This window comes from Xenopus laevis, chromosome 2L (assembly GCF_017654675.1).
Source record: "Xenopus laevis strain J_2021 chromosome 2L, Xenopus_laevis_v10.1, whole genome shotgun sequence".
Lineage (NCBI taxonomy): Eukaryota > Metazoa > Chordata > Amphibia > Anura > Pipidae > Xenopus > Xenopus laevis.
Genome location: NC_054373.1, coordinates 145,343,802 through 145,365,072, shown reverse-complemented (window position 1 = coordinate 145,365,072; position 21,271 = coordinate 145,343,802). Strand labels below are relative to the sequence as shown.

The 21,271-nt window shown below is 40.7% G+C and overlaps 1 protein-coding gene and 1 long non-coding RNA gene across 2 annotated transcripts in view; one reads left to right on the top strand and one right to left on the bottom strand.

Moving 5' to 3' along the window:
* The window catches only part of stat2.L (signal transducer and activator of transcription 2 L homeolog), a 29,930-nt gene extending 27,584 nt beyond the window's left edge, over positions 1 to 2,346 (top strand). The window contains exons 23-24 of the mRNA XM_018247420.2: positions 1,048 to 1,145; positions 1,938 to 2,346. Coding sequence (XP_018102909.1) covers positions 1,048 to 1,145; positions 1,938 to 2,050 — 211 coding nt within the window. The 3' untranslated portion in view covers positions 2,051 to 2,346. The remainder of the gene's footprint in view (positions 1 to 1,047; positions 1,146 to 1,937) is intronic.
* Positions 2,347 to 11,652: 9,306 nt separating this feature from the next.
* On the bottom strand, positions 11,653 to 14,978 carry LOC121399660. Its single transcript, XR_005965246.1, has 3 exons — positions 14,823 to 14,978; positions 13,776 to 13,946; positions 11,653 to 11,741 (listed from the first exon to the last, which is right to left on the bottom strand). It is a non-coding gene; the product is annotated as an uncharacterized LOC121399660 (long non-coding RNA).
* Positions 14,979 to 21,271: the final 6,293 nt, after the last annotated feature.

Sequence of the window (21,271 nt, the reverse complement as noted above, 5' to 3'; positions counted from 1 at the left end):
TAAAAAATGTTTGTATCTCCAGCGCATCCCCAGTGTTTTGTGAACCAATGTGGGTGTGGTTGGGCAGCATGCCACCCCCCTAAAATCCTGCCGCGCTAGGCCCGGGCCTAGGTGGCCTTTCCACAAATCTGGGCCTTTTTTTTTTTTTTATATATATATATATAGATTTTAATCATTCCTGAAATGTCCTCCTTTACAATCTTTCATATTTTTGCACTACAGCTTCTTATCTCTCTGTTGCCATTGGTATGCCCTCCTCTGACTCTTTTTTTTTTTTTTTTTTATTAGCTTTTATTTCATTCTATTACTTAAAGGAAAACTATACCCCCCAAACAATGAAACTCAGTATCTTTTAAATCTATTAAAAGATACTGAGTAAAACAGCTCATGTAAATTAACCATTATCATAATAATATACTTTTTTAGTAGTATGTGCCATTGGGTAATCATAAATAGAAAATTGCCTTTTAAAAAATAAGAGCCGCCCCCTGAGATCATACGATTCACTGCACATACAAACCACAAGTAAGGTCACATGAGCCAATTACAGACAGAGTTCAGCCTTTTGCTTCCTCACTTCTTCCTGTTACAGTTAGTGTTGTAGTATTTCTGGTCAGGTGATCTCTGAGGCAGCACAAAGACCATCACGAAATGGTGGTTCAAGGCAAGAGATGTAAAAGGGCAATATTTATGTAAATATATATTCCAGTTTGGTACGATTCTTTAATATGTCATTCAATTTGATATAAACTATCTGTTGCTTAAGTATTCATTTTGGGGGTATCGTTTTCCTTTAAGCAGTTTAAATACAGGGGGAAGGCATTCATTTGCACAATGTGCAGACCTCCAGACCTCTATGATGTACAGTGACGGCTCAAGGGCATGCAGTATATCCTGATAGCTGATTGTTTAGGGCTGTAAACAAAGAGACTTTTCATTAGGAGATATACATTCATGTATGTATTGTTTTTTATTCTGCTGATATGAGGTACATCACTATATACTGCACTACTTATGTCATTTTTCCATAACACACTTATGTTTCAGGCAATTTGATGAATCGGAGAGTATTCTCTCCCCTAGAATGTCTGAACATAATGACATGGATGAATGGAATGGCAACCTTGAAGAAGACGGTCTGGCAGGTTTGTCTGATATCTATTGATCTATATTCATCCCTTATGTACAGCACTCAGAATCCTCAGCTTTAAAGGGGTGGTTCACTTTTGAGGTATCTTTTAATATGTTAAAGAACGTCCAGTTCCTAGCAGCTTTGCAATTGGTCTTCATTACTTATATTTTATAGTTTCTACATTATTTGCTTTGACTCTTTCCAGCTTTCAAATGGGGGTCACTGACCCCATCTAAAAACAAATATAAATGCTCTGTAAGGCTACAAATGTATTGTTTTTGCTACCTTCTATTACTCCTCTCCTATTCATATTCCAGGCCCCTATTCAAATCAATGCATGGCTCCTAGGGTAATTTGGACCCTAGCAACCAGATTGCTGAAATTGTAAACTGGAGAGCTGCTGAATAAACCACAAATGATAAAAAATGAAAACCAATTGCAAATTGTCTCAGAATATCCCTCTCTACATCATACTTAATGTTAGTTTAAAGGCGAACAATCCCTTTAACCAGATGAAGCTCAATTCGGTGGTATCTACTGTATATGGTCTATGTTTGTTTGTAAGCTCTGAAGCCTGTAGCACAGCAGACAAATACTCTTCTCTCCCCTTACTGCTGAAATTGCTGACAGAGCCTGTTGGAGGGTAGCAAAGCAGCAATCATATAGTAAAATAATGTATTTACATTATATGAATACAAATTGAAATGTAAAACTGTTCCCTATGTATTAGCCCTGAGAGCTTAAATATTGTTTGCCATAATTAAGTCACCATTTGAATTTTGGTAACCTGTTTTTTTTTTCTTAGGTATAACCATGAACATTGATAACATTATGATGAATGCTGACAGTGACCCAATGCTGTCAGTTTCACCTGTGGAATTATTATATTCGGAAGTTGCTCTGTATGAGCGTATGTAAAAGATGGATATTGAATGAAATCGGCTTCTACTCAAGACAAGGGTTGTATGTCTTCTCCTGTCTTCACACACTGAGCCTGTCCTTTCAGCCTAAATAACCCGAACTGTGCATGATCAATAAGCCACCAATAGGCAAGGATGTTCCCCTTGTATTAATATTCCAGAAATAAATGGAAACATTGAATATACAAGTACAAGTTAAAGGGCACCTATCACAGCCAAAATCAAATTCATATGAACAATCTGACCAGTACAAGCTAAACACGTTTTATCAAACTACATATATAGTTTTTTGAAAAAACTGCAGGTTTTAAGAAAATCCCTTACATTGTCAAATGGGTTCTTTCACTGAGGGAGGCCATACTGAGACTCTAACAGAGACTATAATATGCAAATTTCAGGAGCATGCTCTGCTTTGAGTATTCTACCCAGAATGCCTTGTTTAAGTAAACTCCTCCACTAGAAGTATCATGAGATTTCCCTATCTTGTCCCCTGCTGGTAAAGTCATTATGCAAATGAAGGGCACACAGTAACTTCCATCAGGTGGCAGCACTACTGAACAGCAGCTAACACAGAGGTTTGGCTGATTTGAAAATAGCTTAGAAGGGTTGATAAGCAACAAGGAATTTCAACTGAGCATGTGTGAGATTTCAGAGCTACAGTTGGCTGGGAGGATATAGGTAGGAGGAGCCAGTGAAATCCAAGATGCCTGCCTCAGCTAGAACTGCAGGGGAGATAGGGGAGAACTTGCAGAAGGAATAGTGAGCTGATCATTTACATTATACAAACAATTCTAACTGTTTTAAAAATCAGATTTCTTGAACTTTCACATAGTGTATTTACTTAGGAAATGATTTTGGTCATGATTTGTGCCCTTTAAAACTTGCAGTTGAACGAGCAGTTCAGCATGTTTAATTTGGACAAAAAGGTTGAATGTCTTGTCTGTGTCTTTTCTCATTCTTAGCTTCTATTTTAATATGCAAATCTATGTGTCGAGACTAAGAGTGGGGTTAGATATCTCTTGTACAGCGAAACGTTTCATTTAGTATCTCTCTGGAGATCATGAGCCCTTTAGCAGAGATATTAAATACGAATGAATTGTTGGTAAATGGGGCTGTATCTAAAAATGGAAAGAGGGATCATTTTGTGACCATGGCCATTTTATGGCCACGCCCCCTAATAACCTTGTCTATTTTACAAAATTTGACAGGTTATGAAAGTTTGAACATATTTCTGGGAGTTTTAGTTCAATGTTTTTTGTGTTATTACAGTTTTGCTAATGAAAAGGAATTGCCCTTTTAGCTGCTAGTCTCCATTCTCTCATGAGACTTGCTTATCTGAAAAATTGCAGTTGTATCTTTGCTTGTCTTAAATTGTTACAAAAGTATTCAAGTGCAGCCGCTGAGTGTTCTAGGCTCTGACAAAAAGCCTCTTAATTTAAAGGAGAAGGAAAGACGTATCCCACTTGGGGGTGTCAAATGTTAGGCACCCCAAGTAATTGTATTTATTTACCTGACACTCCGGGCCAGTGCTCCTATCAGCAGAAAACTGCACCGGTCTGGGTTCTAGATAGTATCACGGAGTGATCCTCTTCTGGCTTTTTCTTTCTTCAAATTTCCCGGGGCAGACGCATGTGCAGTAGAATGAGATAGCCGACTTTTTTGTTAAAATTCAGCTTTTCTCTTTAATGCACATAAGCAGCTGCGAGAAGAAAGAAGAAGCAGGAAGATCTCTCTGTGGTGCTCGATGGAATAACCCCGGGCCGGTGTCGTTTTCTGCTGATAGGAACACCTGCCTGGGGTTTTCAGGTAAGTAAATACAATGGGGTGCCTAACATTTTGCACCCCCACGTGGGATATGACTTTCCTTCTCCTTTAATTAAGTTTCAAAATCTTTTTCTCAAGTTAGTGCAGGAGATCAAAGAGAAAGTCAGGACATTTAAGAAAGAGACTGCGGGCTGAGCTGTCAAAATTGGGACTTTTCCGCAGAAAACGGGACAGTTGGGAGGTATGCAATTGGTGTCCTCTCTGCTGGCAGAAAAACTCCAGTGGAGAAAATGGCTTAAATCTCTGTGTTCTGTGATTTTTGAACTATGTCAGCCTGTCAGGGCTCATACAGGACAGATTTTGGATCGTAAACACACACTTTTGTGTTTTCTGGCCTAAATACCGCTCCAAAGGTGAGTATCAATTAAGAGACAGATGAAGTAGGGGATGCTGGGAGCTAGAGTTCAGTAAGGTGGCTATACACTGGCTAACTGATCAGCCAGCATGCTAAAGGATGGATACCAAACAACTGGCCATACACATGGTAAGCCTTGTGTTCTGTTCCTTTGGATAGACTCAAACAATTGGACTTGACAATTGGATATGCAAAGGTGATTAAAGCTGTAGCAAACTTTGCACTTTTTATTACATAACCCCTTAGTTAATGCATCCCTTTAGTTTCCAGTTCAGATGATGGCGTTTGTGTATCTGCTGTTTTCACGATTTGTCAACTTGTAATGATGTAGGTACTCTGTAGGTCGCCCTAGGTCTACTGCAAACAAGCTATCAGTTTTAACATTAAGTACAAGCAAATTAATCATCTGTTTTCATGTTTCACTGTGTACCAATTACAATGGCTACCCAGCCAGTATACTTTTTTTTACATGCACTAACCCACACTCTCATATACAGGTATGAAATCTATTAGCCATTAACCACATTGTCTCTGCAATAATAAAGTAGCTGTACTTGATTGGTAACTAAGCTGCACATATCCACATTAAAGCTAAATCCTATTTGCAAAGTGTTGTATGATCCAGTGTTGTATACTCTTTTTATGCCAAATAAATGCCTTTGTTTATTGGAGAATGTTGTAATGCTTTTGTTTTGCCTTAAGGGCTAATAAGCTTCATTAAAGGGACAGTTCAGTGTAAAAATAAAAACTGGGTAAATAGATAGTCTGTGCAGAATAAAAAATGTTTCTAATATAGTTATTTAGGCAAAAATGTGATGTATAAAGGCTGGAGTGACTGGATGTCTAATATAATAGCCAGAACATTACTTCCTGCTTTGCATCTCTCTTGGTTTCTGCTTGAGCGGGGCACATGGGTCATATCTGTTGCTTTTGAATATGAGCTGAATGCTGAGGATCAATTGCAAACTCACTGAACATATATGTCCCATGTGATCCCCCCACCTTCAAGTTGCTGACTAACTCAGAGTTAGAGAGCTGAAAAGCAAGAATTAGTGTTCTGGCTATTAGGTTACACATCCAGTCACTCCAGCCTTTATACATTACGGCACATCTTTCCAAGGAGAACTTAAATGGATTCTGTCATGGTTTTTATTTCTGAATTACACTGCTTACACTGCAAATAATTCACTCTACAATATTAAATTTCATTCCTGAATGTGTATTTTTTTAGTCGTAATATTGGTGTGTAGGCAGCCATCTCAGATCATTTTGCCTGGTCATGTGCTTTCAGAAATAGCCAGCACTTTAGAATGAAACTGCTTTCTGGCTGACTGTTGTTTCTCCTGTTCAATGTAACTGAATGTGTTGCAGTGGGACCTGTTCTGTTGTTAGGCTGCTGGGGGGAAAGGAGGGAGTGATATCACTACTATAGTAGTAAAGAATTACTGAGGTTTATCAGAGCACAAGTCACATGACTGGGGCAGCTGGGAAATTGACAATATGTCTAGCCTCAAAATTGAATATAAAAAAATCTGTTTGCTCTTTTGAGAAACTGATTTCAGTGCAGAATTCTGCTGGAGCCGCACTATTAACTGATTTGTTTTGAAAAAAAAAACATGTTTTCCCACAACAGTATCCCAAGATTCTGAGTAGATCTGAGTTTTATTTACTGATCTTACTGCACCAGCCCAGGGCTTCAACAGTAGTAATGATCCAGGCCTTCAGATTGCCCTGGGTGTAACATGTCTAGCATAATTCTTTGTTCTCCTTTAATATATTCTGAAAAATATTCACAAAAGTGCAGGTTAGTGAGTAAGGAGAGTGTTTTGTATTGTCCCTGCCAATAATCTAGACCAAGCATGAATAATGTTTACCTTGGAGAGAGTTATTTGGCTGCAGTCCATCTGTTGCGTGCCACACCTTTAGTCACATGTGCGTGTATTATGGAGAGGACTTTCCTAGAGTCTGAGCTACATATTTGCCAAGCGATGCAATGGTACGAAGCAACTTGACCTCATGTTACCTGTGTGCAATTGCCCTTAAGCAGTACTTTCAGTTTCAATCATTTTCCCTGTGCAGGCATAGAATTATGGGAGGGCAACAAAGGCATAGACACACGGCCGGATTTACATAGCGGGTGTCGAAAGGCCCACTGCCGTTCATCGCACCCGTCCTCTCCCCTTTATTTGTGCAAATTTCATCATCGGGAAGGGATCAATGGGGATTGGAGCACGGGAAATTTTAAAAAATCATTATATCTCCTGCGCATCCCCAGTGTTTCTGAACCAATGTGGGTGTGGTTGGGCAGCAGGCCGACCCCTAAAAACCAACCGCCCTAGACCCGGGTCTTGGTGGCCTTTCCACAAATCCAGGCCTACATAGACAGACAAACCGGATGGCAAAATCTTTGACCCTCCCGGTCTCAAGTGTAGTTTTATTTGGATCAGGATGAGTTTGGTGTGAGCAGGAAGGAAAGGTGCACCATGGGGGGTTTGGGGGAGTTTGAGGTGCTAGCAGTGAAGGTGGTAGGGTGCAACCTGCAAGGTAAGGGGAAGTGACAGGAGGTAGGGGACGAGGGCCCAGACTAGTGGTAGGCAGGCAGAAGAGGTATGTGCCCAGTGCCCCCCATCATTGTGCCCTAAATTGTGACTCTTTGGTTCAAATCCATTTTCTTCTGATGTTTTTTTCTTAATCCCAGGTGTCTGGATCCTACTGAGTCTACAGTTACACACATACTGTATATGAATAATTGATAATGATTATATGCAAATCAAGTCACAACATAAGGAACGTCTTGTTTTGTGTGTGGAATTTAACTTGAATGTAACTGTTGGGTTGGGCTTTGGTCTCAGTTTTCATCTTTCGTCAGTTTCGCTCCAAAAAAAGTAAACGTGATGTAAGAATGAAAATCCCCACACATTTCTACATCAAAATAATTGTGTTACTATTGTTTATGTCTCCGAACAGGTACAGGTTTATGGCAACCATCAGATTCCCAGCAAAGTATGGTCATTAGGAGGCCATATTGGTGATATTTTTTCAGTACTCATTGATTGACAATATGAAGGACTGGGAAATCCATTGTTTTACTATCATTTAGTCCCCTCACCTGACCCCAGATGATGCTTTCCTTATTTTGGCTACTCCAACCCCAGAACTTGTAAATCCTTATCATCCATTGCTAGTCCAGAACTGCAATGTGCCAACACTTTTTCTATGCAGATAAATTCTTTAAAGAGACAAACACCATATGTATTGCAGGTGGGGAGCTTACCGCTTTTATTGTGACCACCTGTGCATCAACGTTTCGGGGGGGGGGGTTTACTCTGCCTTCGTCAACACTTTTTCTACCCTCATACAAGGGAAGTTGCTGTCCTTGATCACTCACATACATATTAGGAACATTAGCAGACTGAGTCAGCTTATTGGCTCATGTATAGGGCACTGGGGACTGCCTGACCTATATTTTGATGAAAAACATCCAGATATCTTATCAGACAGGTTTGAAAATCCTAATTGGTGAGGACTGCATCAGAATGTTATGGTCCTTGCACTACTGGCACTGTAGGCCCACAGTATGATCTGATCATTGGACTTCCCCAAAGCAGTGGTCGATTACATGTATGCCCAGCTTAAGTGTCACTGCAGTTATTACAAATAATATGACAAAGGGTGGCATCAGCACAGGCTGACAGATCAGGGTCAGAGATAAGGAGAATCTTCAGTGTTATACTCACCCTCAATACCTATCACAATGGTGCTATCAGCTCTTCCCTTATCTTAAAGCCCAGGCCAAAATATATGAAGACCAACCAACTGCAGCCAATAAGATTCGTCATGTGCAAAGACCCAAAGACTCCAGATAAAGCTCTGAATCATGTGCCAGTCCTTCACACTCCTCCCCTGGGTTCCTTTAGAGTGAGATTTTATTCATTTTAAAGGTGAGCCTCAAAGGAAACTAGGAGAGAAAAAAATTAAAGGAGATGCTTTTTAGAAGGCAACCCCTTTTGGGGTAGAGTCCTCTTTGCCTCTTGTATTGGGTATCAGCTGTATTTTTATTGTAATCTGTATGTACAGTATATACACCCATTAATTGTGCAGTTCTGCGGAATAAGTTGGCACTTTATACCCCTTAGCTTCAGCTAATGGAAAAGATAACCAAACTGAAAATCTGAACACACCTGTAGGAAATACAATGGCCTGTACAACAGCTACAGTAGGAGGTGACAGCAACCCTAAAAATACAAATAGAGTCTGAAGCCTGGATACAGTATCACAAAAGAATCCTCAAACCTCAGAATCAAATAACCAGCCCAAGCAAAATACAACAAAGACCAGTGACAGCTTAAACCTCTAGATAAAATCAAAGGGCAAAGATCTCCCCTAACACAAACTCAGACAGAAAACTGTGCAACCAGAGTGTACATTTAGGGGGCTCCCCAGGAAAAAAAAAATATTTTATGGGCACAAAATTGCAAAAATATAGTACTGCATGCCACCAGCATTCATCTCAAAAGCTAAACAGCCAAAATAACATTCTGGAAGCCATTAGCAAACAGCCATCCACTGCTCCTAATAAATGACAGCAATCCGACATTGTTCTTTTAGTGGACTCAAATGTAAACCTCACCACTCCTAATTTTTGATTTGCATTTTGGGCTAGTAAATAAAATCTGGGAGGTAGCGGAGATGAGGAAGATGTGAATTGCCCCAGAGTGGGGTATGTGGGGATAAAAGATATAGGGTTACTTTATTCACACCTAAGGCTACTTGCCAGGCCATGTATTGAGCGCAAAGGACAGGAGGCAATGAGTTTGAGACTTTCAGTTTGTTCATGGGACAGTGGGCCAGTGACTCTATTGATCCTAACAGTATTGTATGTAGGAGCATATTGGGATTTTCAGGGTTGTGATTATACCATTAATGAATATGGGACAGTTGAGCCACTATGTAGGACATCCAGTGGCGATATGCGGGCTGCTGCCGCCTGAGGCAGCAACCCCGATGCTGCCCCCTTTCCCGCTCCGCGCTTATAAGTTTAGCGTCGGAGCAGGTCAAAGTGGGCTGCATCGCTAGTGCAGCAAGCGCATACTGCGCTTTCTGCACTAGCAGAGCCGAATTTCCGAGTTACCCTTGTAACTGGCCGTTCACTGCCACCTGAGGCAAGGTGCTCACCTTGCCTCATGTCAGGCATGGCCATGAGTACATCCACAAATTAGGGAAATAGGAGCACCGTGTTGGTCTTCTGAAAGTAACCTTTTGGTATTGTAGTTGGAGCATTTCTGAAGAAGTATAGGAAGTTTGGGAGACAGATTATTTTAAAAATGTTAATTTTCCCCCACATGGTGAGTGGAAGTTTCTGCCATTGGGCAGCGACTGTCGTGAATTTTGTAATGGATCACGGTTGAGGTCCAGGAAATCTGCTGCATATGGTGTCACTCTGATTCCCAGATATTTTATTTGAGGCGCCCAGGTCAGGTTGCTATTTGTTGCTTGCTGTTATGGAGGAATGTTGTCAATTGGCATTATGAGAGATTTGTCCCAGTTGATCTTTAGACTGGAATGTCTACCAAAGTCCTCAAATGCTGCTTGGAGAGATGGGCCTGGGTCTGCCAAGAACAGGAGTATATTGTCCACGTACAGGGCTATACGCTCCTCACATGTTTTGTAGCAAAGACTTTGTATAGTAGTTGTTTTGCATAATGCTATAGCTAGAGGCTCTCTCGCTACAGCAAACAGTAGTGGGGATAGCGGGCAACCTTTTCGAGTGCCTCTGTGTAATCTGAAGGGTTTGGAGATAGCATTATTGACACAGACCTGTGCAGTGGGTTCTGCGTATAAAAGTTGTATTTGGGGCTGTTTTTTTTTTTAAACTTTAAACTTGGGAGGCCCTGGCCACTGATGTTTTTAACTTATAGTTTTTTCAAACTATAGTCTTGGCCCCCATCAGACTATAGTCTGAGGGACCATGCACTGACCCCCTGTTCAAAAAGTTTGAGGACCCCTGGACTACACATCAGTGCCTTCACAGTGACTCCAGAAACACTTGCCAGACCAAAACAAAATGTGCCCCATGATTCTATATTACCTTCCCATAGTTTTCATAAAGTCACACTGCTACTATAGGCATCATTTCCCCCTACTTTACTTGCTATCCCACAGCCACAGTCCCTTCCCAGAGACTATTATCCCACTGCTACTATAGGCACCATAACTCTCTACTATACCTGTTATCCCACAGTCCCTTCCCAGAGACTATTATCCCACTACTACTATAGGCACCGTCTCTCCCTACTATATCTGCTATCCCACATCCACAGTCCCTTCCCAGAGACTATTATCCCCACTGCTACTATGGGCACCATCTCTCCCTACTATACCTGCTATCCCACAGCCACAGTCTCTTCCCAGAGACTATTCTTCCCACTGTTACTATAGGCACCATCTCTGCCTACTATACCTGCTATCCCACATTCCTTTCCAATTGGGTAATTTTCACATGGATACAGTATAGGCACCACCTCATGAATGTTACCTGCAATTCTATATTCCTTATCCATGGGATTCTCTCCACCCTACTACGGAGAAGGTGCTATTTGCATAGTTAAGAAGTAAATTAGGGTCTTCCTGTCCATGAGCACCATGCCTGGCCACACACAGAAAATATAATTAATTAAAACTCTGGCAGATCTTTCAGTACAACTGTTTATTGATGTTCAGATATTTATTGTTGATATTCAGTACAAATTGTATCACAAAGACTGAAACATTTTGCATGGAAAAGCGGTAGTTAATTGTACACATATGACAACAGATACCATGTAACCACCTTCCATATTATTTGTCTCTATTGAGCTCCATAAAGAAGCAAAACATATAGTTTTTTTAAACAATGCTCACATGCTCAAACACTGAACATTTCAGTAATAAATAGCCCCGGCATTTTAAAAATATGAAATAAATATGTTAGCAATAAATAAATATATATGAATTTCTCAGTGAGGTTTAAAAATAAAAATAACATTAGTCCATAAAAGCATGGACTCAAAAATAACGTCAAAAGTATTTTTTTTTTTTTACAAGACACATACATAGTAGCATATTCACATAACAAACTGCCCAACAGTATTCACTACAGAACCTGTAAATATACAGATATATATTTACTCACACACATTCAGTCACATAAATACATGTACCCTATGTGCGTGAATATATTAAACATATATTAACCTGCACTGGAGGTAGAAATAATAATATTAAATATACAATATTTAATAGTTTGTGCTCGTTTAAAGTAAGCGAATACCAAGCTATCTCGTTGCTACTGGCTAATTGCTCTGAATGCTTGTAGGTGGCTTTTGGGGGTAAACGTGTGGTCACATTGGTGGAAGACACGCGCAATGATGGGAGTCACCCCCATAATCCTGAATGCAATCTTCTCTACAGTGATTGGACTAAAAGGCAGGTCAAGTTTATCCTCCGTAATATCCAGTCCATATCCTTTATGCTGTTAGGAGATAAAACACAATAGCTTTAGAGCAAACCACATATTCAGCTGACTATTTTGCCAAAACCATACAGAATAATGCTTTTACTTTTAGGTATAGTAGAGACAGATGGTGCCTATAGTAACAGTGGGATTATAGTCTCCTGGAAGGGAGTGTGGCTGTGGGATAGCAGGTATAGTAGGGAGAGATGGTGCCTATAGTAGCAGTGGGGATAATAGTCTCTGGGATGGGACTGTGGGATAGCAGGTATAGTAGGGAGATTGTGTCTATAGTAGCAGTGGGGTAATAGTCTCTGGGAAGGGAGTGTGACTCTGGGATAGCAGGTATAGTAGGGAGAGATGGTGTCTATAGTAGCAGTGGGGATAATAGTCTCTGGGAAGGGACTGTGGCTGTGGGATAGCAGGTATAGTAGGGAGATTGTGTCTATAGTAGCAGTGGGGTAATAGTCTCTGGGAAGGGACTGTGACTGTAGGATAGCAGGTATAGTAGGGAGATAGTGTCTATAGTAGCAGTAGGATAATAGTATCTGGGAAGGGACTGTGGCTGTAGGATAGCAGGTATAGTAGGGAGATTGTGTCTATAGTAGCAGTGTGATAATAGTCTCTGGGAAGGGACTGTGTGGAGAGCAAGTACAGGAGCAAAATCCCACATTCTTTGCATTAAATAATACACAGTCCATATAATTAAAGCTATGCCCAGCTGTTTTTTTAAATCTATTTTTTGGTTGCCAACTGAACGTCTCCAGTATGTGTCTGTCACAATCTATTGTGCTTGTTAGGTAACGATGCAGAAAATGATCACTACTACCCCTAGATGGCAGCAATGACAGCACTAGGCTGCTACTTGTGGCAATCGCTGTGGCAGAACTGTAGTAACAAAATTTACATTTATACAAAAATGTATCTTTCATCAACGTATGCTTCAGTTATGGAATTTTATTGCTGTGCCAGCCAACAGCCAAGAAACATGGAGTATCGCTGTGTAGGTGTAAGGAAGTGTGTTATCCACGAAGACAACCTTCATATACAGTATGTGAACGTCCGCATTACGAAATTTAAGAAACTGGTACATGAGCTGCTTTCCAGCTTAGTGTGAGACGTAATTTCCCCTGGTGTTCCTTTTCTCTACTAAGGAAAATGTTTCATAATTAAGGAAGCCAGAAGGCAGATGTTAATCTGTCTGTGAATTGCAATGGAAGGGATGCGCTGAACACATTGCAAATAAGAGGTTTATGTCAAATACTGGTATCTCTATAAGATATATGGGGCTGAATGCAGTGGGCACTGGTGGACTTGTCCTTGGATTTCAAGCCTCTAAAATATACTTCTGAGTTTACAAGAAGGTATGCTACAGACATACTTATATTTTGTGTTTATTAATAGGTGTGAGTCTGCCAGTGGTCTAAGACACACAGGGGCACATTTACTTTGCTCGAGTGAAGGAATAGTATAAAAAAAACTTCGAATTTCGAATGTTTTTTTTTGGCTACTTCGACCTTCGTCTACGACTTCGAATTGAACGATTCGAACTAAAAATCGTTCGAATATTCGACCATTCGATAGTCGAAGTACTGTCTCTTTAAAAAAAACTTCGACCCCCTACTTCACCACCTAAAACCTACTGAGGTGCAATGTTAGCCTATGGGGAAGGTCCCCATAGGCTTTCCTATGTTTTTTTGGTCGTAGAAAAATCATTCGATCCATGGATTAAAATCCGTCAAATTGAGATTTTTCGTTCGATCGCTCGATCAAACTAATTGCGGTAAAACCTTCGACTTCGATATTCAAAGTCGAAGGATTTACATTCGGCAGTCGAATATCGAATATTAATTAACCCTCGATATTCGACCATATGTAAATCTGCCCCACAGTGTCAGATGAAATACTATTACTACTGCGGCAAAATGGCTGTGACATGAGAGGAGAGCAGTCAATACCTGTATAGCACAGACATATACTTAGCAAGAGGCGCCTTTCCTGATTTTTAAAACAGAAACAATAAGCTTAAAATAAGAAAGTGCAGTGGTTCCTTACTTTGAGGCAATGCAGTATGTGTTTTATGGTGTTTCGAATTCTGTATGTGTCCTTCCTACTTTTGCTTAGCCAAGGTTCTTCCAAGACTTCAGCCTGGTCACTCGGGTGAAACACCTGACGTATACCGTCCTCATAGTAGTGCAAGACCCGGTAAATTCGCCGGAGGCATGGCTATAAAAAAAGGGGGAAATAAATGAGCAATTCAAAACAATGAGGGACTCATTTAATGCAACCAATCAGTGATCTCCTTTGATCAGTCTACTGCAGGCACAATAATGAAAACAAACATCTGATAGGCTGATAAAGTTAACTGCAATTTTAGACATGCACAGTTTGCTAAAGTCTGAATGAACTGTACTGCAAGTCTCATGTGTCCGAAGGGGTCTCTGGGAAAAGTGTCACATGGCTTAGACAGAAAGAACCCAGATATGGTGCTCTTTTTTTCCCAAAGAGGAGCACCAACCTGTGGGAAAAAGTATGCAAATTTATTTACTGGGGGGTGCCTAATATAGTGGTTCTCCTTGTCCTCTAATGCAACAGCTAAAATTTGTAAGTATTGTCACAAAAGTATTTAGTTGGCAGAACTCACATGGCAGTTTAGTGCTCAAGAGGAAGGTGTTCCAGGCTGGTTGGTTTTAAAAAAAGAAACACCGCATTTTTTTTGTTTTTGTTTAACTTTTGTTCTTCGTTAACTAGAAAAGTCCACAATAACAAGCAAGCACCCGTCTTGCCATGTCTGATATTCTATGTGTTTTAGGAAGGGTGGGACCATCAGCAGAGGATGCAGTGGGCTGCAGTCTCCACCAGGGAACTTAGAGGGGTCTCCCTCAATGTGGCCAGCTTAAGCTATAATAATATAATAAGCTATGAGCAGTTAAAAGGTATTTCCATTATGTATCTCCGGAATATTTATGTTATGCATAGGCACAAAGATATCCGATATAGGGAAACCCCGATAGTTGTGAGTTGGACTTCCTGCTTGGTGTTGCGTGTGCCTACTACTACTACTACTTCACAGTCCATATTGTACAGCAGGGTGCTCAGTACCTTTTCATCTGATGAGATGCCCTCTGGACCACAGTTATGCTCACAAACAATTCGTGGAATGCCAGATTCACCCCTTTCTGTAATCTTAGGTTTCTGCAAAAGAGAAGCAATTTTGAGTCACTGCATTAATAGCATCTTAATTAATATGCAGATAGAGGCATTCGTGCTCTTTTTTTATGGCTTGCAAATAAACAGTTGTCTTGGAGTTTAGGGCAAGGCAGATTATGGGGGTTTCATTATGTATACAAAGTACAAACTCCCCAACTTATGGCACACAGTCAGTGAAATACAACCCCAAGCCCCATCTGCTGATGGGAGCAGTGAGTTGTAGTATAACAGCCTACGGGATACAGGCTGGGTAATTAAATTATTACTATCTTGGTTTTGCCCTGCTGTCCCTAAAGCTGGACTTCGCCATCTCCCGACCTGCCACTAACCATTCCGATCAAATAAAGTAGAAAAGAACAGATCAGCCGATGTTCTCCCCCTAACAGCAATCGTGCGAAAGTTATGTCCTACCAAAGCTGGTGACAGTCTCCCTCTGAAAATCTTACGATCGGCAATACATGCAGAGATATTACCCGCAGCCGACAGAAATCTTTTAACCTCCCTAGCGACAATATTGTTCTTTTTTTTTATTGCTCTCGAGGAAAGAGGAATGCCCCACACACCGCAATGTTCACAGGGAAGTGACTGCAGTTTCTGTTTCGTGCTCCTGGATAAAGCAGTCCGTGAGCACGAAGAGTCCGTTAATTCTATTAGGCAAGAATATTAAAGAGTTAGACAGAGATGCCAGAAGCATCCACTTGTTTCTTTTCAGCAAGGCATCCCTGGCATTCAACAGCAACATCACTACAATATTGGACAACTGACAACCCTTGCATTAAAATAAACCCGTATCAATGCTTAATGCAGAGTAACCCCATGTCTGCCATCCTCTCGTTGACTTCACTGTAATTCAGAGAGTCCATCTATAGCCGAGCTTTAAGCAAGTACAGACTATCTGCTGGACCAATACCTAAAGCACCAGTCGCAACATCCAGGTATGTGAAACAGATACAGATGCAGCTACCTGCAGTGGTCTAATTAGAAAATACTGGGCATCACATCCATTTAGGTCCCTCAAACCTTTATGGAAGAAGAATTGTTTCACAAAAATATATTGAATGCACATAAATAACGACAGCTCTGTGCCCCCTTTGTCTGGGCTCCCCAGGTGGCACAGGGTTCTCTGCCCGTTTTTGTTACATACTGGGCTACCTGCTTTACAAATTAGTGTATAGTTCTTGTTAACGCTGCCCCCGAGTGCACATTTTCACCCATCAAAGTGCATATTTACCTATTCACACTCAACTGTCTGTGCCCTTATAGGAAGGGATACTCAGTTGAAAAAATAAATGAATAAACCCTGAAAATAAACCTGCATCTAACATTCTACAACTCTCAGAATCACCTGCCAAATACCGTATATGTTTTTTCTCATATCCCCTTTGGTTATATAGGGATAAAAACCATTACCAAATACAGGTGTGCTTGGTTTCATCTCTAGTACTGCATCCCCTGCATTATATAGCAGCCCCACACAAGGTCAAACAATTTATCTTACCCAGATCTCATTGTAGAAGTCCAACGCCTGATTGTTTAAGTCCCGGGAAGATTCCATAAGTTTATTCCATGAACATTTAGCAGAATGAGTGCCATTATGTAAAGGCATTCCGAGAACAAAACGTATGTTAGCCAAGTCCTGAGAGACTGTCAACAGGATGACCAGAAGCAGCAAGAAGTATCTGGAAAACATTTCCAAGCAAAGAGCAGCTAGTGTAGGTCCTGTGATGCTCTCAGTGAGGGATAGGTAGTTTTATTGGAGCCACTCAAAGGCTAGTGCTTTTAAGAGGTGAGGCTGAGTCACAAAGAAGGAGGGGGCATCCCCTAGTGACACTACCTGAGGTGTGGGGCAGGCCTAGGGAACACTGAGCACTCAGAGATGGTTGTCACAGTCCCTACCACAGAAGATGGTGACTAAACCATCCAATTGTTTCAGAGGGGACACTTTTGCCTGATTGTGTAAGAGTCTAAAATTTCCATCCCTGTAGGTCCTTATGAAACTCCTTTCAGTTTCACCCCATTTAACAATAAAATTTCCATAGAGAGTCAGGCCAGCCTTTATGGATTGTAAAATCCAAGTACCTTTTAAATATCCTTCTGAAACACAATAAAATAAAACAAGGAAATAATTTATTCCTTTATAGGATTCTGAAAAAATTCAGAAAAAAACACACATCTAAATCAGTAATGGTTGCCCCAAGCTTCACACTGACAGTCAGACAATCTCCAGCATCCCTATTACATCCTCTGCCCCTCCACTTTTAATTTGAGGTGCTGCATGTACAACATTTACCTGTGCCAATGCCTTGTAATCCGACTATATATGAATTTAGTGTTTGACCAGCCCAAAGAAAGAAGTAATGCTTAATTTAATAAAGTACATAGAGGCACATTGTTACTTGGTACCCGGTTGCTGTATAGATATACAAAATTGTAACCATTTGCAGGTCAGAGCAGATAGTGCTTTGTCGCCCACAGGAGAGGGTATCCCACTGGTGACAAAGCAACACATCTGTAAAATGCACAAAAGCAAATATGGTGCAACAGCAGATAAGATTTTCAAACATGTCCGATGGACAAAGTGGCCAATATCTATGATATATACATGGCAGTCGGGATTGTCCATATATGCAGGGAGGTTATAGGAGTTCTCCAGTCATGGGGCCCTGTTGCTGAGGTGGAACAAGTGCAATTGGAGGGCCACAAAGGAGGGAGGTTTGTTCGGTGTGGGTGAGGTTTGGTAGGATCAAGGTCTGAATTTTGCCATACTAAGGCATTGTCAGGGCAGATCAGGGGAGTGAACATGGTTTTTCCTTGGGATCCCATTCTACTTGTTGGCAGGAACCACCACTCAGGGGGCCACGGTGAGCTTGGTGGGCTAATGAGCCTTTGGATGGGATACCTGAATGTGTACACTGACTTTTTATGCATATCTGTGCTAATATACATACAGTACAGTCACCTCTTTCTTTCTTTCTTTCTTCTTTTCTTTCCTATATTTAGGGAAAATACATACTGCCTTTTTCTTAGGAGAGCTAAGGCAGTCCCTGTACACGGCCCCATATAATTGTGGCCTGGTCTTAACACACCTTTGGACAATATCTCAAACATGACAAGTAGTATATGATATGACCTGCAAATATACAAACGGTAGACTATACTCTCTGTGCTTCTTCTTATGGGAAAGTCTATGGGAGTAAAAATATAAATAAGCAGGGGACATCCATGTCCTGACCATGTACTACCCTCATGTATTAAGTGCTACATACATACATAGATTGTGTTTGGATTTGGCAAGCGCAGGTAGGTTTGCCACTGGGTTGGCATTTAACCAACAATGTTCTTGCCAGTAGATCCCCATCCTCCCCTCACCTTCCTTAACCTACCAGCCTGACCTGCCTGCTCTCCGCCCCTGATATGACCATTCCCTGCTGAGATTAAAACATAAAGGTAGCAGCTATAACGGCAATGTGCACTGTGAGCAAAAAACATGGATTAGTGTGTGCCAAATATCATAATTTGCACGTATAGTTTTGTGTGATCAGCAAAGCCCCTTTCCAGGGACATAAGACAGTGTCATTTTTGTTCTGTGTAGCTGCTGCTCTCTTATGATTAATCTGAGAATGTAAAATACTGAGAACCTTAATGGATCATCTGTAGCCACGGACACCTTCCCTGAAGTGAGCACCAATGCTGCATAGGGAATAAATTAGTCTTAAAGGGGTGGTTCACGTTCAAGGTAACTTTTAGCCTTTTATAGAATGGCCAATTGTAAGCAACTTTTCAACTGGTCTTCATCATTTTTTCTTTTACAGTTTTTGAATGATTTGCCTTCTTCTTCAATATATGGGAGTCACTGACCCCATCTAACAACAAATGCCCTGTAAGGCTATTGCTACTTTTTATGACCATCTTTCTATTCAGGTCCTCTCCTATTCAAATGCCAGTCTCTAACTGGAGAGTTGCTGAATAAAAAGCTAAAAAAAAAAAAGAAAATCACTCTCTACGTCATGCTTAAAGTTATTTCAAAGATGAACAACCCCTTTAAAGGTGGCCATACACGGATAGATCCGCTCGTTTGGCGATGTCGCCAAACGAGCGGATCTCCCTCCGATATGCCCACCTTGAGGTGGGCAATATCGGGCTGATCCGATCGTGGGCCCTAGGGCCCAACGATCGGATCCTAGCGTTCGCCAAACGGGCGGTCGGATCGCGGGACCGCATCAACGAACAGATGCGGCCGCGATCCGACGGGATTTTTAACCCCATCCGATCGAGATCTGGCCGACTTTCGGCCAGATCTCGATCGGGGAAGCCCGTCGGGGGCCCCCATACACGGGCCAATAAGCTGCCGACTTGGTCTGTCGGCAGCTTTTATCGGCCCGTGTATGGCCACCTTAAGTGTTTTTTCAGTGTTGGTATCTGACCCCATGGATACAGACCCATGTGGCTCAATGACATCAGTAAACACTTGGGTTGTCATATAATGATAAACAGAGAGCCAGTGAATCCTGCCCACAGGGATTTGTGATCATTGAGTTCCTAACCTTGACATTTTCCATAATGGCCATTTTTAACACCAGCCTATAAGTCACTGGACTACATTTAACCCCATTACATTGTGCTAGCAATTCTCATATATATTTCTTATGATCTTAGTATTACAGTTTCACTTATTAAGTAAATCATTTTCCTTTGTGCTTCCCTCAAGCTCTTGGAGAACACGGAGTAATTATGGAAACTACATACTGGGAGGAGTTGGGATACTCATTGAACAGGAATTCCCTTGGGATTTGCCATCCTGAATACCAGTCCTAGTGTCTATGGCATCATTTGCACTGCCAGCTTGTTTCTCACTGATTACAGCAGCATCAAAAACTGGATGAGACTGGAATATGTTGCAACTGGCCATGTGACTTGGTAAAGGTTTACAAAATAGATACACAAAATCTATTAATTCAAATTTAATTCAAATCTAAATTCAAACATCAGTTTTGTCATTGCCATTTAGACGCCATGCAAAAAATGCTCCCTCTAAGCAGTGTGCAGACTGAGGCTAGTCCACAAAACAAATTGTGGTGCACCCTGATAATATTGTATGAAAGAGAGGGGCCGGCAAAGGCTATATAGACTGATTGTGGTGCAGCTGTATATTCAGCTCTCTGGAGTCTCAAGCCGACTTGTACGTCACTGCGCTGCAATTATCACGTTAATTAATCAAATGATCGGAGGATACATCAATCAGTTTGTCACTGGGGCTTTTTCATAACACCAACACTTGGATGGAGGATCTATTTAAATTATTCTGTTTTTTTTTTTAAATTAATGTAAACGCCAAACAAGCCTGTTGTTCGCGTAAACTAAATCACAGAATTTGCAGTGTTTACTTGTACAGTGTTATCCAGAATGCTCGGGACCTGGGGCTTTCCGGATAACAGATCTTTCCATAATTTGGATCTGCATACCTTAAGTCTACTAGAAAATCATGTAAACATTAAATAATGTATGGCAGTTAATGGGCAAGTGAAGCCCAGGAAAAAACCAATGCAGATCCCACTTATGATGCCCAAATTCAAGTATGGAACTTGTTATCCAGAATGGTTGGGACCTGGGGTTTTCCGGATAACAGATCTTTCCGTAATTTGGATCTTCATACCTTAAGTCTACTAGAAAATCATGTAAACATTAAATAACTCCAATAGGCTGGTTTTGTTCCAATAAGGATTAATTATATCTCAGTTGGGATCACAAACAAGCAACTGTTTTATTATTACAGAGAAAAAGGAAATAATTTTTAAACATTTGAATTTTTTGGATGATATGGAGTCTATGGGAAACAGGCATTCCGTAATTCGGAGCTCTTTGGATAAGGGGTTTCCAGGTAATGGATCCCATACCTGTATAGCACTAAAGTGTTAATATTACAATACTAAAATTGTAGGAATAAACGTAAACAAATAAATAACTACATTTTCTCTGCTTGACTTTGTATCATAAATTAAATTGTGGTACTTAACCAAATAATGTTAATGGATTCATATTAATATCAGGGTCTCTACAGTATATTGTTAGTTTTCATTATCACAACATTTGAGAATAAACTGCCTTTTTTTCTTTCTCTCAATTTTTCAAATAAATATACCATACATGACTAGAGTATATTCAATGCTTGGTTCCCTTTGTACATGGATTAGCCTCTTGTACACAAAAGTTATACAGGTAAGCTAGTATAATTTCTAGTGAAGGAGCCTTATCATGAATTGCAGCCATTAATAGAAAACATGAATTCAATATGTTCTCTGGAAAGTTAAAGGTTGAATTGTTATTTATCAGTTGGTTAGATT